This window comes from Hypomesus nipponensis, chromosome 26 (genome assembly GCF_054491055.1).
Source record: "Hypomesus nipponensis isolate SF chromosome 26, ASM5449105v1, whole genome shotgun sequence".
Taxonomy (NCBI): domain Eukaryota; kingdom Metazoa; phylum Chordata; class Actinopteri; order Osmeriformes; family Osmeridae; genus Hypomesus; species Hypomesus nipponensis.
The window spans coordinates 1,570,283-1,584,849 of record NC_140386.1 but is presented as its reverse complement, the minus strand read 5'-3'; the positions used below and the strand labels follow the sequence as shown (position 1 = coordinate 1,584,849).

General features: G+C 39.2%; 1 protein-coding gene across 1 annotated transcript in view; it reads left to right on the top strand.

The window, feature by feature from the left end:
• Positions 1–8,852: 8,852 nt before the first annotated feature.
• The window catches only part of apc2 (APC regulator of WNT signaling pathway 2), a 35,572-nt gene continuing 29,857 nt past the window's right edge, over positions 8,853–14,567 (top strand). Inside the window, exon 1 of the mRNA XM_084692913.1 lies at positions 8,853–8,993. Coding sequence (XP_084549039.1) covers positions 8,853–8,993 — 141 coding nt within the window. The remainder of the gene's footprint in view (positions 8,994–14,567) is intronic.

Here is a 14,567-nt window from a genome sequence, read left to right as displayed (position 1 = left end):
TGGTAGTAGGCTAACGTTACGTTTTGAGTGGATGACGAGCGCAAGATGCCGAAATGGATGCCAATAAGATTCTGAATGGAAAGTTTGCTTTTAAAAAGTTGCCAAATGGTTCTATTGACAAGACCAGTGATCTGTGTGTTTTGTCGTTGTAAACTGAGCTATCATCGCAGCACGTCCAGTCTGAAATACCACTTGATGGCCAAGCACACAGCTGATGCGAATTCTCTGCCCCCTCGTCAAAGCCAGGCAATTGCAATGTTGTTTTCAATAAAAAAAATGTTTGCACAAAGCAATCCGAACCACTTTTCTATGTTGATAAGAGCATTAAAATTTGAAAAAAGATTGGGACAAAAAGAAATCAGGGACATTTAGAATAGATAAAAATGTGCGATTAATTGTGATTAATTGCGTGTTAACTATGACATTAATGCGATTAATCGCGATTAAATATTTTAATCGTTTGACAGCACTAGTTAATATAGGTTATATAATAGGTTTTATCTAAGGGCTTATCGCCCCCCAAAAGAGGGAAACTAGATTTGCCCCTGGGCATACCAAAAAGAAAAAATTATATTATTCACTGCTTGTCTTGTCCTTTTGAAAGTTGCTAAATTGAATAGGCTGAACATCAACATGTAACGTCAAGTATAGCCTATAATGTGTTTGTCTACATGGACTATGTCCTGACAATAGGCTACAAAAGAACATTAGGCTACATGTTTTGTTTGTTAATTCCTTTGACTGTGTACAATAATGTGTTGCATCCTATAGCGGCCAAATAATTAGCCTACATTTGGCTGACAGATTAAAGGGCTAGACAACAAATGTTGTAATGAATCACCGACTAACAACACGGAAATGAATGACACATTGAGAAGGCAAGTCGTCTTTTGACGTTGCCTTCATTTTCTCTGTGTTAAAAGGTCCAAAATTATCTGAACTGGCAAAACTTTATAACCATATATAACTACTTTATAACTAATTTACTCTAAATGTACTTCAAAGTATGGCGATGACGTTATCCACACGCAGATGCGACGACGTAGGCAACTTATCCAGAAGTAGACGTGAAATTTTGCAGCTGTTTAAATTATGGGGTGCCGTTTGTAAAAGTTGCACGTCCGTTAATCCTGCTCATTTTTCACACATTTAGCACAAATAAATGCAGCACAATTTTCAGCTGTCACTTTCTTAAACATTTAGAGGGAAATTAATCTAAATACGTGTAATAACTAATCCAGAGCAGTATGCAAAATAATAAAATAATATTTTATAGAACTGTTAAATCTAAATGTTAAATCTAAATGTTAAATCTAAATGTTAAATCTAAATGTTAAATATGTAACTAAATATTTAGTTAAATATTTGCTACGGCTCGGGACAACACTCTCTGAAGTAGCTTCGGTCCTGCGGATATCCAGACCGACACTATACAAACTGCGGGAATATAACATAAGGCACACAACATTTTGTGACATTTCCGATGAAGAATTGGATGCAACCATAAGTGACATCAAATCAGAGCATCCTCATGTAGGAGAAGTTATGCTTAATGGACATTTACGTGCCAGAAACATTGTGGTGCAGAGACATCGTCTCAGAGACTCTGTAAAAATAGGGTGACCAGACGTCCTCTTTTACCCGGACATGTCCTCTTTTCAAGACCTAAAAAATGCGTCCGGCAGGGATTCCAATATTGTCCAGGATTTTGCCTTGTTGGATATTCGTGATTCTCTGGGTCTTTCACCAACTATTACACCCTTAAAAGTTCAGGAAAGGGTATCTCCCTTACGTTCCACCTTCTTGTGCGAACTCTGACTGTAGAGAGAACTGTCATTTTGATCAGATAGTGCGGCATGTAATACACGACCAGCACACCCCCGCCGACGCAACGAAGTGTCCTCTTTTTCACAAACTCAAATCTGATCACCCTAGTAAAAAGGGTTGATGTTGCTGGGGTGGAGTCCAGGAGAACAGGAACAATACAAAGACGAGTATACACTGTGCCTTTTCCAAACTATATATGGCATGTAGATGGCAATCACAAACTTATTAGATGTAATTTAGTTGTCCATTGCGCAATGGATGGTTACAGTAGAATGTTAACGTTTGTCCAGTGTTCCAACAACAACCGGGCTGAAACTGTTATGGACCTTTTCAATACAGCCATCAGTGAACTTGGCCGGCCACTTCATATCAGAACTGATCATGGAGGGGAGAATGTCCGTATTTGGGAAGACATGAGAGTGCACAGAGGCAAGGCCGTAATCATAATACATATTGGTGGGGACACATCCCCCCCAATATTCAGATCTGGTGAAAATGCCCGCCAATATATTGATGTAAAAATATAAATGTGTTACGCTAGACAGGCAACCACGCACGCTTTCCAAAATTATCATAAAAAATGTAATTCGTCCCCCCCAATGTTGACTCCATGGCTACGACCTTGCACAGAGGTGACAATTCAGTGTTGACTGGAAGCTCTGTACATAAACAACGAATCGAACGATTCGATTCAATCGGGACCTGAACAGAAACTGCCGTGATGTGTATGCACCTATTTTCTACGAGCTAGAGTCAATGGAGGCTTTGGACATAAACAATGAATCTTATTTTTTTTCTCTCCATTATGTGTACATTCCCAGGATCAATCGGACATTGGATGAGTTTAAAGCTGCATTTAATAATCATTCAATCTCCTCTGAAGCCAACAGAACACCAGTTCAACTTTTCACACTAGACAGACATCTTCTGTTATTTAACAATCCTGAAACTGCAACTGACGAAAGAACAGTGGACTCAGTATCAGCATCTCTTGAACATGACTTCTTTTGCCCACTTAACCACCAGGACTTGCAAGTAATGGTTGTTGCAGTAAACCCTCTTGAAAATGATGAAAACAAGGGAAAAACATATCGCAGAGTACAGGAATTTCTATTCCTCAAAATTGTAAATGTAACTGTGTAACTAACTGTTGTTCCTCTACTAATGAATAATAAAATGGCAACAGCTAGAATGTGTCCCGGTGTTACGGGTCCCAAGGCTAATGGGCCACAGCAACAAATGATTTTGATGGCTGTCTTTCAGTTCCTGGTAAATACAGATGCATATTAATTGGAATAGAGACAGCAGCGTTTCTCTTTGCTTCCCAAATCTTCTCTTTTATTATTATCCAATCACACATTTGTTTAATCACATTGTTTGTTTCACATTACTAATTGGTAATTTTACTAGTTTACACAAAATGATAACGCTTGCAACGTTCGCTACCTTATGTAGGTCAGGAAAATAACCCCCACACTAGCACGTTCACTAGCTAGCACAAGACGGGTATGTTCAATCGGTGATACACGTGGAAATACACCCCATAACATCTACATAAGTGCATCCTTTCAATAAACAACTCCAGCAATTATATTACAATTAAAACATAGCCAGGAGCTCAGCTATTGGCTCGTTTCTAAATATTTAGCTAAATATTTAACTAAATATTTAGCTAAATATTTAACTAAATATTTAGCTAAATATTTAACTAAATATTTAGCTAAATATTTAACTAAATATTTAGCTAAATATTTAACTAAATATTTAGTTAAATATTTAGCTAAATATTTAACTAAATATTTAGTTACATATTTAACATTTAGATTTAACATTTAGATTTAACATTTAGATTTGACATTTAGATTTAACATTTAGATTTAACATTTAACATTTAGATTTAACAGTTCTATAAAATATTATTTTATTATTTTGCATACTGCTCTGGATAATTTAACATTTAACATTTAGATTAAACATTTAACATTTAGATTTAACAGTTCTATAAAATATTATTTTATTATTTTGCATACTGCTCTGGATAAATTATGACACGTATTTAGATTAATTTCCCTCTAAATGTTTAAGAAAGTGACAGTTGAAAATTGTGCTGTATTTATTTGTGCTAAATGTGCGAAAAACTAGCAGGATTAACGGACATGCAACCTTTTACAAACGGCGCCCCATATTAAATTCACTATTATTTATTTATTTTGCTTGGAGGGGCACTTTAACTCGACGAGGGCAAAAGGGCAGTTGCCCGGGCAACCTTAGCCATAGCCTGTGCACGTCCCTGGACCATACATCGCTTCCCGATGAGTTTGGCCACACTTTTCTTTATAGTTTGGTTGACATGGTGGTTTGCCTGTAAGACGTTAGCTGGTTTGACCTTCACTGTGGGCTGTTAAATGTTCGAGGTCACTGGCTGCCCCTTTCCAGTGACTTCTCCCTGTTTCCCTACAATTTCTTTTGGAGACAGAAATGGCCATATGTCCCGCCTGACCACAAATAAAACAATGGGAACAGCTCATGTCACCATTTAGTACACATTCATTGCGCCTACCCCTTGTATCAGTTACTGGTGGCTGAGGATGACTCGGTGTAACCGGGCCTCCAGATTTTACATTGTCGGTTGTTTTGACCATCTGGGCCACATGCTTGGCTAAGGAGGACACTTATGCTGTCAGCTCGTTAATGGCATCAACTTTGGTTTGATTTGTTTTGATTTGATATGGTTTTATTGTACCTGTGAATACACAGAGACACACAGGAGTTAGCGTCTTGCTCAAGCCCACGCCAGTTGAACACTGCGTAGCAGGCTCAGAGGATGCTATGGTCTCCCGTGCGATTCACAGATGCGCTACAGCGCCATCTACAGACATGGCAGTGTACGAACATGTTATAATGAAAAATAGAAAGGGGTGTCTGTTTAATGTAAACTAAATCAAAGGTTGTTCCTTAATACGTTACACATTCAAGCATTGGTTCCAGGCACAGAACACAGATGGCAGAGTTTACGAGAGTGATTGGGACACATGGGCTTAATGTCTTCCTCCTGACCACACAGATAGCAAATGAGCTTTATCAACAGGTTGAAAGAGTCTGGCCTGACTAGTATGGCCTTCCTCATTATGTTGGTTCCTACTCATACCTCCACCGAAGGCTCCTTGTTCTCCTCCTGCTCCATCCTTTTCTGTTTTGTCTTGTGGACATCTTGAGTCAAACAATCCATTGGAATAAAAATGTATATGTCTACACACCTGCTGAGCATCCTGTATTTGCCATCCCACCGCTGCCACCATATGTGAGGGATGACCAAAGAGGCACAAGGACAACTCAAGCAGGGTGTATATATAAGGATTAACATAACAGTAGAAATACATTTTCATGTTCTTTGATTTATTTACTTTGTTAAAAACATGAACTTGAAGGTCCCTAATACTTAGTAGTCCCTGATAGTTTGGTCTTCTTAGGGTCATTTAAGGAAAGCCACATCACCAGTGACCTTGACCCGTTTTGACAAACTGGTGTTTGTTGGTGAAGAAAATATGAATGGTATACAGAGTTCGCAATTTATGCCACCTTTATTGGTTGTTTTGTTTGAAAAGATTTTATGGGATGGTCTGCACTAAAATTACGTTTTACCTCCCTAAATGTTTTAAATGTTGAGTCGAGATGTTTTATTTTGTTATATTATCGCACTTTATTTTGTAACGGTGTTCCTTTAATTAAAAGGAACCTGCTGTTAAAAAAGTAAATAAGTATGTTTTATTCTGAGTTTAATTCTCATGTTTGGCTACCCGCAATGTTTGGGGCTATCTCGTTGTTAACGTCAGTGACCTATGGACTTTTAATAATAATAAGACTTTATTTATATAGCACATTTCATACAAGAATTGCAGCTCCTGGCATTATTAGAGATGGTGAATTAAAAGGTAGGCTATGTCTGTGCATATAAATTATTTAAATCAGGTCTTAATTACGGATCTCAACTATGTTTGTAAAAACACATTGGATAGCCCATATACATTTCCGTAATTTTTTTAATTATAAGCTTATTACATTTAAGATGTAATCATTTAAATATTTTACATGGACAAATGTCACGATATCTAATAACATTGACCTTGCACTAAGCTACCAAGCATCCATGTGCTAAATGCTTTATAGAATAAATGAATCAACTGAAACAAAGAGACGAGAGACTGTGGTGTGACGTAATTCTACATCACAGCCTGCGGAATTCAGCATCTCTCCCGCTTGCATGTTACGCCCTATTGAAAACAAAGCAACACTGGAAATGAGGTAAGAATATGACTCATTTTTAGAGCTTCTTTTACAATTAGCTCAAATGCTTGATACAATAACAAAACCAAATGTATAAAGGTTTACATTCACATACAATTGTAACAGTTTTATATCAACCCATCTTGATTGCCGTGTAATGGTGGTTTCGCTGCGTCGCGCTCTGCGACGAGTGGTCCTGATGCGAATGTTAATCAGGGAGATGGAATTGTCTTTGTTTAAGTAGATTACAGATGCGGCATCGTTTTAGGCCTAATATACAATCGCAATACAGTTTTATCAATATTTTTGATATATGATGGAAATTAAGTACGTGGCATTGGCATGACTGGACTGGTCTTCGTTGAAGTCGCTCATGGGAAGGTCGTAATCAGGTGTCTTGCAAATAACCTTGTTTTGTCCGAAACTACAAGTGATTCTATAAAATATTATTTGTGCTGCATCCACGATTTGTGCTGGGCATAATCGAATCAAATATTTGTTTCTGGTGAGGTTATGAAGATTGTGTGCTTGCCTCGTATGAAGAAAACAAACACAGAATGGCTGTCGTATGACGGGCATTGTATCAAACGCTGTCGCTTCAGATTTCTTTGGTTTGATGTTGGTTTTACAGAGTGAAGGTGCGAACGGATTTTATTTAGTTTTAAACCATTGTAGTCCTTAGTGTTGCATTGATGTTGAACATGAGGATGATGAGAATATGACTGAGAATATTTCAGACAATAATATTCACTGTAGGCCTAGATCCTCACAGTATAGCATGTTGTGGCCTACTTTGGCTGGGTTATATACACCTTATTCATCACAAACGCTGCAGTCATCTGGCACAGCACTGTCTGACCAATTGTGTTAAACTCAACTGCTAAGCAGACTTAGCTTTCATAGAATGCATTGGATACACAGAAACAGTAAAACTGAAATATTTCACTCATCACCTAAACCAATTCAGATTGCAAGTGTGACACTGCAGATAACCCAAGCTGATCAATCATTTTTGGACAAGTAGATACAAGACAATTGGATGACTTGCATTTACATGATTGTTGTATTGAGAGTTATAGAAAAATGCTTAGCCTACTCTTGTATTGAGCAGCGACTGTGGTGATATTATGGCCATATACAGTTGCTTAAGTAGGGATTTCAAACCCAACATCAAAGTTTGCTTTCACTTCGATTTAATAATTGGTCAGAAATCAAATTTACCCCCACAATGAAGACAGTTCTAAATTAGGCCACAGCGTCTTAATAAGTCTCTGTGGGACTGGGCAACTGTAATGATCATGTGAATGGCTTTTATTACATAATGGGTGTGGCTGTATCCTGTGAAGTACAATCCTATCCTCACCAGACCTTCACAAGAATGCTAGAAATAAACAGTTCACAGATGTCATTGTACTGCAGTTGGCTCAGTTACAGTAGCACTCAGGTGATTAATTAGCCATTAGGATTTGAAATGTTTTGGTAAAAAAAAAACAATTTTTTTGGGCTCCTGCCTACGCCGCTTGTAACCTAAATCTGGGCCTGTTTGGATAGTTAACAGTCAGGTACCTAACCTAGCCATTAACATACTTGCTAGATGAATGGACTGCTGCCCAGGGCATCAACCTCCAAAGGACAGCCACATGCCTGTTTTTGTATGGCCTTCATAAAAAACTGACAGAGAACATGGCATATTATCTGCAATTCTTGAATATTTCACTATGAACATGTTGTGTAAGCCAATGAAGTCCTTTGAGACTTGTTTAGCAACACAGACAGCTCTGCACAGACATACATCTGTCTTGCAAGCGCGACTCCTTACCAGCTATGCCAACGAAAAGCTAGCTTTTCCCTGGCGCTTACTGTGCATACCTGAGGAGTTTACAGATCTACACCAGTTACGTATACATACGGTATATCATAATAATACAATAGTTCAAGTTCAAGTTTATTATCATATACTCATAAACAGCATGTATCAGTACTGACATTCTTTGTGCTCAATGTCCGTTCAATTTAGAGAATACATAATTTAAATACTGGAGAAAAAGGGTTTAAAAAATTAATTAAAAAATGTAATGCAAAAAAATATTTCAAGGACAGTTCAGCATCCTTATGGCATGTGGGTAAAAACTATCCCTGTATCTGCTGGTACGGGACCTTACGCTCTTGTATCGCCTTCCAAAAGGCAGGAGGGAGAAAAGACTGTGGCAGGGATGACTAGGGTCAGAAATGATCCGCTTGGCCTTTCTCCTGCAGCGCTGGCTGTAAAGATCCTGAATGGATGTTAATGCAGTCCTTGTAATACGCTGTGCAGATTTGACCACTCTTTGTAGTGTCTTCCTGTCCTGGGCAGTGCTGTTGCCAAACCATGTTGTAATGCCACCAGTCAGTATGCTCTCAATATACATTTCATTGCAAAGTATTTATCCTGTATACTACGCATTCGACTAATTAACTTTGATTTGATTTCTTATTCTATTATCCTTACCTCAGAAGCTTTTGGTCTTTGGTGTGGATATCTTTGTAAAGCAAACATTACACATCACAAGACTGACAGTTAAACAGGTTACAAAACACTGGGTGACCTTTATATCATTTTATGAAAATTCATAAGGAACTTTTTAAATTTTAAATTTTCTGTTTTGCTATTGACAAACATTAATTATTAATTATGTTAATTTCTACCTGTCAGCTGGTTGTTAGCTAACCTCCAGACCTTCTATTCTCCAAAGGTCCTAAAGATGGACAACTCTGTGGCTTCCTATGACCAGCTAGCCCACCAGGTAGAGGCACTCCGGAAAGAGAATTTCCATTTGCGTAAGGAGCTGGAGGACAACTCCAACCACTTGTCAAAGTTGGAAAATGAGACTTCTGACATGAAGGTGAGTGTGGAAAACCCAGACTAGAAGGAAATAAAAACTTTATAAAAAAATATATTTTGTTATAAAGATTGACAAAAGAACCTAACACAATATGGGGAATTACTGTAGAAAATGCAGAAACAAGGTAAAGAAAGGTAAAAAACTGGACCTGTGTCCTATTCAATAATTTTGGAAGGTGATAAAGCCACACTGATGTAGCCTGACGTTGTCATACTCATAATTCTAGTCAGAATATGAGTCTGAAAACTCTCCGTTGGGCTGTGACTACGGGGCGTGTTTCAACCGAACTCGTAAAACAAATGCCTCTATGCTCAATTGGATAGACCTACAACCAATCAGAGCAACGTAATATGTTATTTGTTGAAAATGAATTCAACCCGGGGGCTCTTTCGTGACGTTGTTGATTATGTTACTGTTGATCATCTGTCCATCATCGTATAAAGCCCGCCCTGGTAATTTCATTGGTCCGCCCAGATCCTGGTTTTGTGTAGCTGTTCCCAATACGAGACCCTCCAGACCCAACTTCCCGACCAAATTTTTTTGTGGGCGGGGAGAAGTTGGGCTGGCAGCCAGGCTAACACTGATGTGGCCATTAGATCTGATGATAGCTTTGGAGGGACCTAGTAACAGGTCAAACTTAATCCAAAAGAAAATCTATTTTATGATCGAATATCGATCAAAAATAAACTAATGTACACTTATCTAACCTAGAAACATTGTTTTTCTATCATTAATACATTTTCTTCACAAAGTATGGATAAATGTGACCCGGTCCAGTGAAAATGGTCATTCCGAATTGTCTGCTAAGAATCAAAAACATATTTTTTTACAGTTTTCAATTTCTTGGATATTACAAAAGTTAACGTGTTAAAGAAGCCACTCAAAATAATAAACAACATGTTTAGGATCACTAAATACTCATAATTTGTTCTTGTTTACCTAACATCCCAGTTCAGTTGTGGGAACATCATGCGTGATGTGATTTGATTTTGTTCACGGTGCAGACAGTTTTCCCTAGGCTGCTTATAGGCGGTTTGGTAATCAATTGTTCTCTGATGAAAATTAATATAAAATTATAATACATGGGGAGCAGGTTTATTTGCCTATTTTTTTGGTACATTCTGGGTTTGATGTGATGCTAGTAGGGAGTTCCACAGTTAATGCGAGTGCGCATACCGCTTTTTGGCTGATTGAGCGAAAAGTTGTTTTTGGAGCTTTATGTAAAATAAACAAGGCGCTACCGATGGCCAGTCCGCTGCTGGCCGTAGGTAAAACATTAGGGGAGACCGTTACCTCAGCACCTGCTGCGTCTTTGGAGCAGTCGGCCTCAACTAAACGTTATTCTTCTGGGGAATCACTGGGTGGGAGGATCCTCTGTTCTGGTAGTGAGTGGGCCCATGTGCTAGCTGCAACAGAATTGTCATTCGGTGCCTCTTCTTCATCTCTGAGTGCCACCTTTTTGGATGTGAACCCAAAGTGTGTGAACAGGGGCGCCGTATAGGGGGGGAAGCTAGGACAATTCTAAGGGCCCCTGACTGACAGGGGCCCCAAACAATAGAACAACTAATAGAAATCATCAACAAATATAAATATACAGTATATTTTATTTTTCAAGGGGCCCAAAATTCCTGGCGGCGCCCCTGTGTGTGAATGATACTTCTCAACTTTTCTGTTTGGCGCACATGGCTTACTAGACGAACGCTACACAGGACTGGCTGGCTCCGCTTGCAATTTTTAATTTGAATAAATGTTTTGAATTCTGAATACTGGACATGGTGAGATTAAAAACATTTTAGTGACCATTAGTGACAATATGTATGTATTTTCAAAACATTTGAGACCCCCTTCAAATGTTGCTTTTGAGGCTTTCAGGGGGGCTCATGGGTTAATTGGGGGGGTCAAGCCCCCACGGACACCCCTGTATTTCGCACACTGCTCTGACCTGTTTTGTCACTGCTTTCCTGAGCTGAGGAGAAAATGCTTTGCTATACTCACGCTGTTGTTTATTAACTTTGCTCATCCTCCAAGTGGAGAGAGAGCAGATGACCGTTCGTTTTAATTCTGTGGAGCGGACAGATCCGCAGTGTCATATAAATGTGACTTTGTGACATTTCATAGAATTCTGAAGCAGCGGCAGTAATGATTTTATAGCGGTGAGTCGCCTCAGCAAAATGCACATATCGGAAACACTGAAAGTCTGAACATATATAATAACAGGATTGTGAGAACAGCCATATGGAATTGGAAAAAGTCATAAGTATAACATGAAACCAAAAAATAGATCTGTAAAGAACAAACCTGTTGCAACTACAAATTCATTTTTTTTACAACTACTTCTTACTTTAACAGTAAACAGGAGTGAAATAGCCTTAAATTAGCTTTTCCTGGTGTGATTTTGAAAATGTAAAAAGCAGGGTACTGGAATTTGATATAGATATAGAATTTGATGAAGATACTTTTTTTTCAAGTGTTAGTGTGTATCATGTATTTAATTTGGCATACATTAATTAAAGACATATGTAAATATGTTGTTAGTTATAAAATAAAAATAAATCCTTTTTAACAGTGTTTATTAGAGATTAACATAGTGTTTAATGATAAGCTTTGTAATGAAATTTCCCCCCTATAATTTGTGCCAATTTTGTTATCTTCGCTCTCAACTCTCGGCCATGTTGAGTTGCCTGAGCTGCGCTAAGCTAGGTCTCGCGAGCCGAAACCGACTATGTTACTGATGAAATACTAGCTATCTAAGAAAAAGACAATATGGACCAGAGCATTGGCTATTTGTTTAAAATATTATTAAATTGCTTTTATGATGTGTTTAAGTGAATAGAATTGATGATGTGGAGGTTGAACAAGTACTTTAGAGACTTTTCAATTGAGAAATATACAGGATAAGTACCAAACCCATTGAGAAGCACTGTCATCACCATTTGCGTCACAGGCACAGCTTTCCATAATTCAAGGAATCTGTGTGTGCCACCAATTTTATCACGGGCACTGTGAATCTATAGTTCAAGTAATCTGTATTTGTGTGTTTCACTGACATCTTAATCACTGATTGTATCACGGGCACAGGGTTTTGAAAACAGCAGCATTCTCACACATTGGCAAACCACATTATTTAAGTTTTTCTACTTATCTTCAGGCCTATTTTAATCACCATGACCCTGGATCTATATCAAAATCCAATCAAAATGTATTTGTATAGCCCTTTTTACAAGCAATGTTACAGAGGGCTCCCCAAAACTCCCAGAAAAAAACTCACTAGAAGATACAAAATTGAAGAAACCTTGGGAGGAGCAATTCAGTGAGGGATCCCCTCCTCCAGAGACAGTTGGTGAAACAGAGGTGGAGAACACAGGCACAGGTCTATACAGGTTCCTGCACTGTCTGTTCCTTTGTGCCACCACTGGCACCTCTTTAATTGCCTGCCAAATAATACATTGCCCATGCCGTTTAGAGGCAAAGTATGTAACGACTGCTATATTTGGAAAATTATTTTTACATTTTAGATAAGTATTAACTGTGTGCATAGCTAACCATCTGAATAGCTATTGTATGTAAAGATAAACAGCTTTCTACTACTTAAGCATTATCTTTTTCTGAAAAACATTTTCATGTTGACTGATGGTTTGTTACTTTAGCTGCCATTCTTTCTGCTGGTATATTAAAACACATTAGTGTAATTAGTTAAGACTGAGATGATGTATGTGTGACGATAATGTGTCAGTGGCATGTGGAGACTGCAGTAAATCCCTTTTCTTTGCTCTTCACTGCTACTCTGGTTTTCTTTAAACCTGCGCTCTGTCTTTCTATCCTAAATGTGTGGACATGCAGTAGGCTCCATCTGCATTCTGGCACGAGCACTTGCTCTCATGTTTTCGCATTCTCTAAATCCCTAACACCAGTACACATGTACTGTATTTAACATTGTCTCTCCTACATATGGAGGATTATAGGGGCCATAACTAACTAACTAAATAAATAAATAATTGAATAGAATTGTTGAATACTTGAATAAATAAATAATTATATAATACAAAGCTTAAATAAATGAGTAATTATATAATGTAATGCCTAATTGACATACAAAATGTATAAATTACAAATTAAAATATAGCTGCAAGCAGCGATGCGGGTTCCTCCCCGAAATGGCAACATATTATAAAAATGTACATTGCAGAAGGTCAAGAGTTGGACCACAAGAGAGCAAAACTACTTCATGTTTGGCCATCAACAATAGGCTGAATGGGGATTTGAACTCATGAGCATAAGTTTCTCTATCCTCTCTGCTACACACCAACTGTTGAGATGCTATGAATAGAAAGGGCAGAGTATTAGCTTTGGTCAGCTATGGGACAAAGTTTAAGAAACGGTTGACATTTCAAGGTGAAATTGCATGAAATAGCGCATGGTATTTCAGAATGATGTCATCCTGTTTAACTAAACAGATGATAAAAAAGACAGGCCCAAAGGCTGTGGCTGGATTCAAACCTGTGACCTTGCACTTTGCATGATACAGTTTCAACCTATTGAGCTACCCTCAAGGCTGAGAATAGGTGGTCAATTACTGTATAAAAAAAGGAACCTGTTTCTCCTGTTGCATGCATTGTTTTATTCTGCCAAAGCTTAAACAGCTGTGGCTTTAACCCGCCCCCTGACTTGGTGACAGGTGACGACAGATTTATTTCGCTGCAGCAAATTACACCGTGGATAAATGAAAGTATAAATCAATAAATGTAAACAAATGAAAACGTAAATCTATATATATACACACAGGTACATGTAACATTTATATATTTAGTGTCTCATATTATAAATCGTCGTCGTCGTCGTCATCTACCGCTTGTCCGGGGATCGGGTCGCGGGGGCAACGACCTAAGCAGGGAGGCCCAGGCTTCCCTCTCCCCGGCCACTTCCACCACCTCTTCCTGGGGGACCCCGAGGCATTCCCAGGCCAGCCGAGTGACATAGTCCCTCCAGCGTGTCCTGGGTCTTCCCCGGGGCCTCTTCCCAGTGGGACGTGCCCGGAACACCTCACCAGGGAGGCGTCCAGGAGGCATCCTAATCAGATGCCCGAGCCACCTCAGCTGGCTCCTCTCGACGCGGAGGAGCAGCGGTTCTACTCTGAGCCCCTCCCGGATGACCGAGCTTCTCACCCTATCTCTAAGGGAGAGCCCGGACACCCTGCGGAGAAAGCTCATTTCGGCCGCTTGTATTCGCGATCTCGTTCTTTCGGTCACTAGCCATAGTTCGTGACCATAGGTGAGGGTAGGAACGTAGATCGACTGGTAAATAGAGAGCTTCGCCTTTCGACTCAGCTCCTTCTTCACCACGACGGACCGATGCAGAGCCCGCATCACTGCGGACGCCGCTCCGATCCGCCTGTCGACCTCGCGCTCCATTCTTTCCTCACTCGTGAACAAGACTCGAGATACTTGAACTCCTCCACTTGGTTCAGGATCTCCTCCCCGACCCGGAGATGGCACTCCACCCTTTTCCGGTCGATAACCATGGCCTCAGATTTGGAGGTGCTGATTCGCATCCCAGCCGCTTCACATTCGGTTGCGA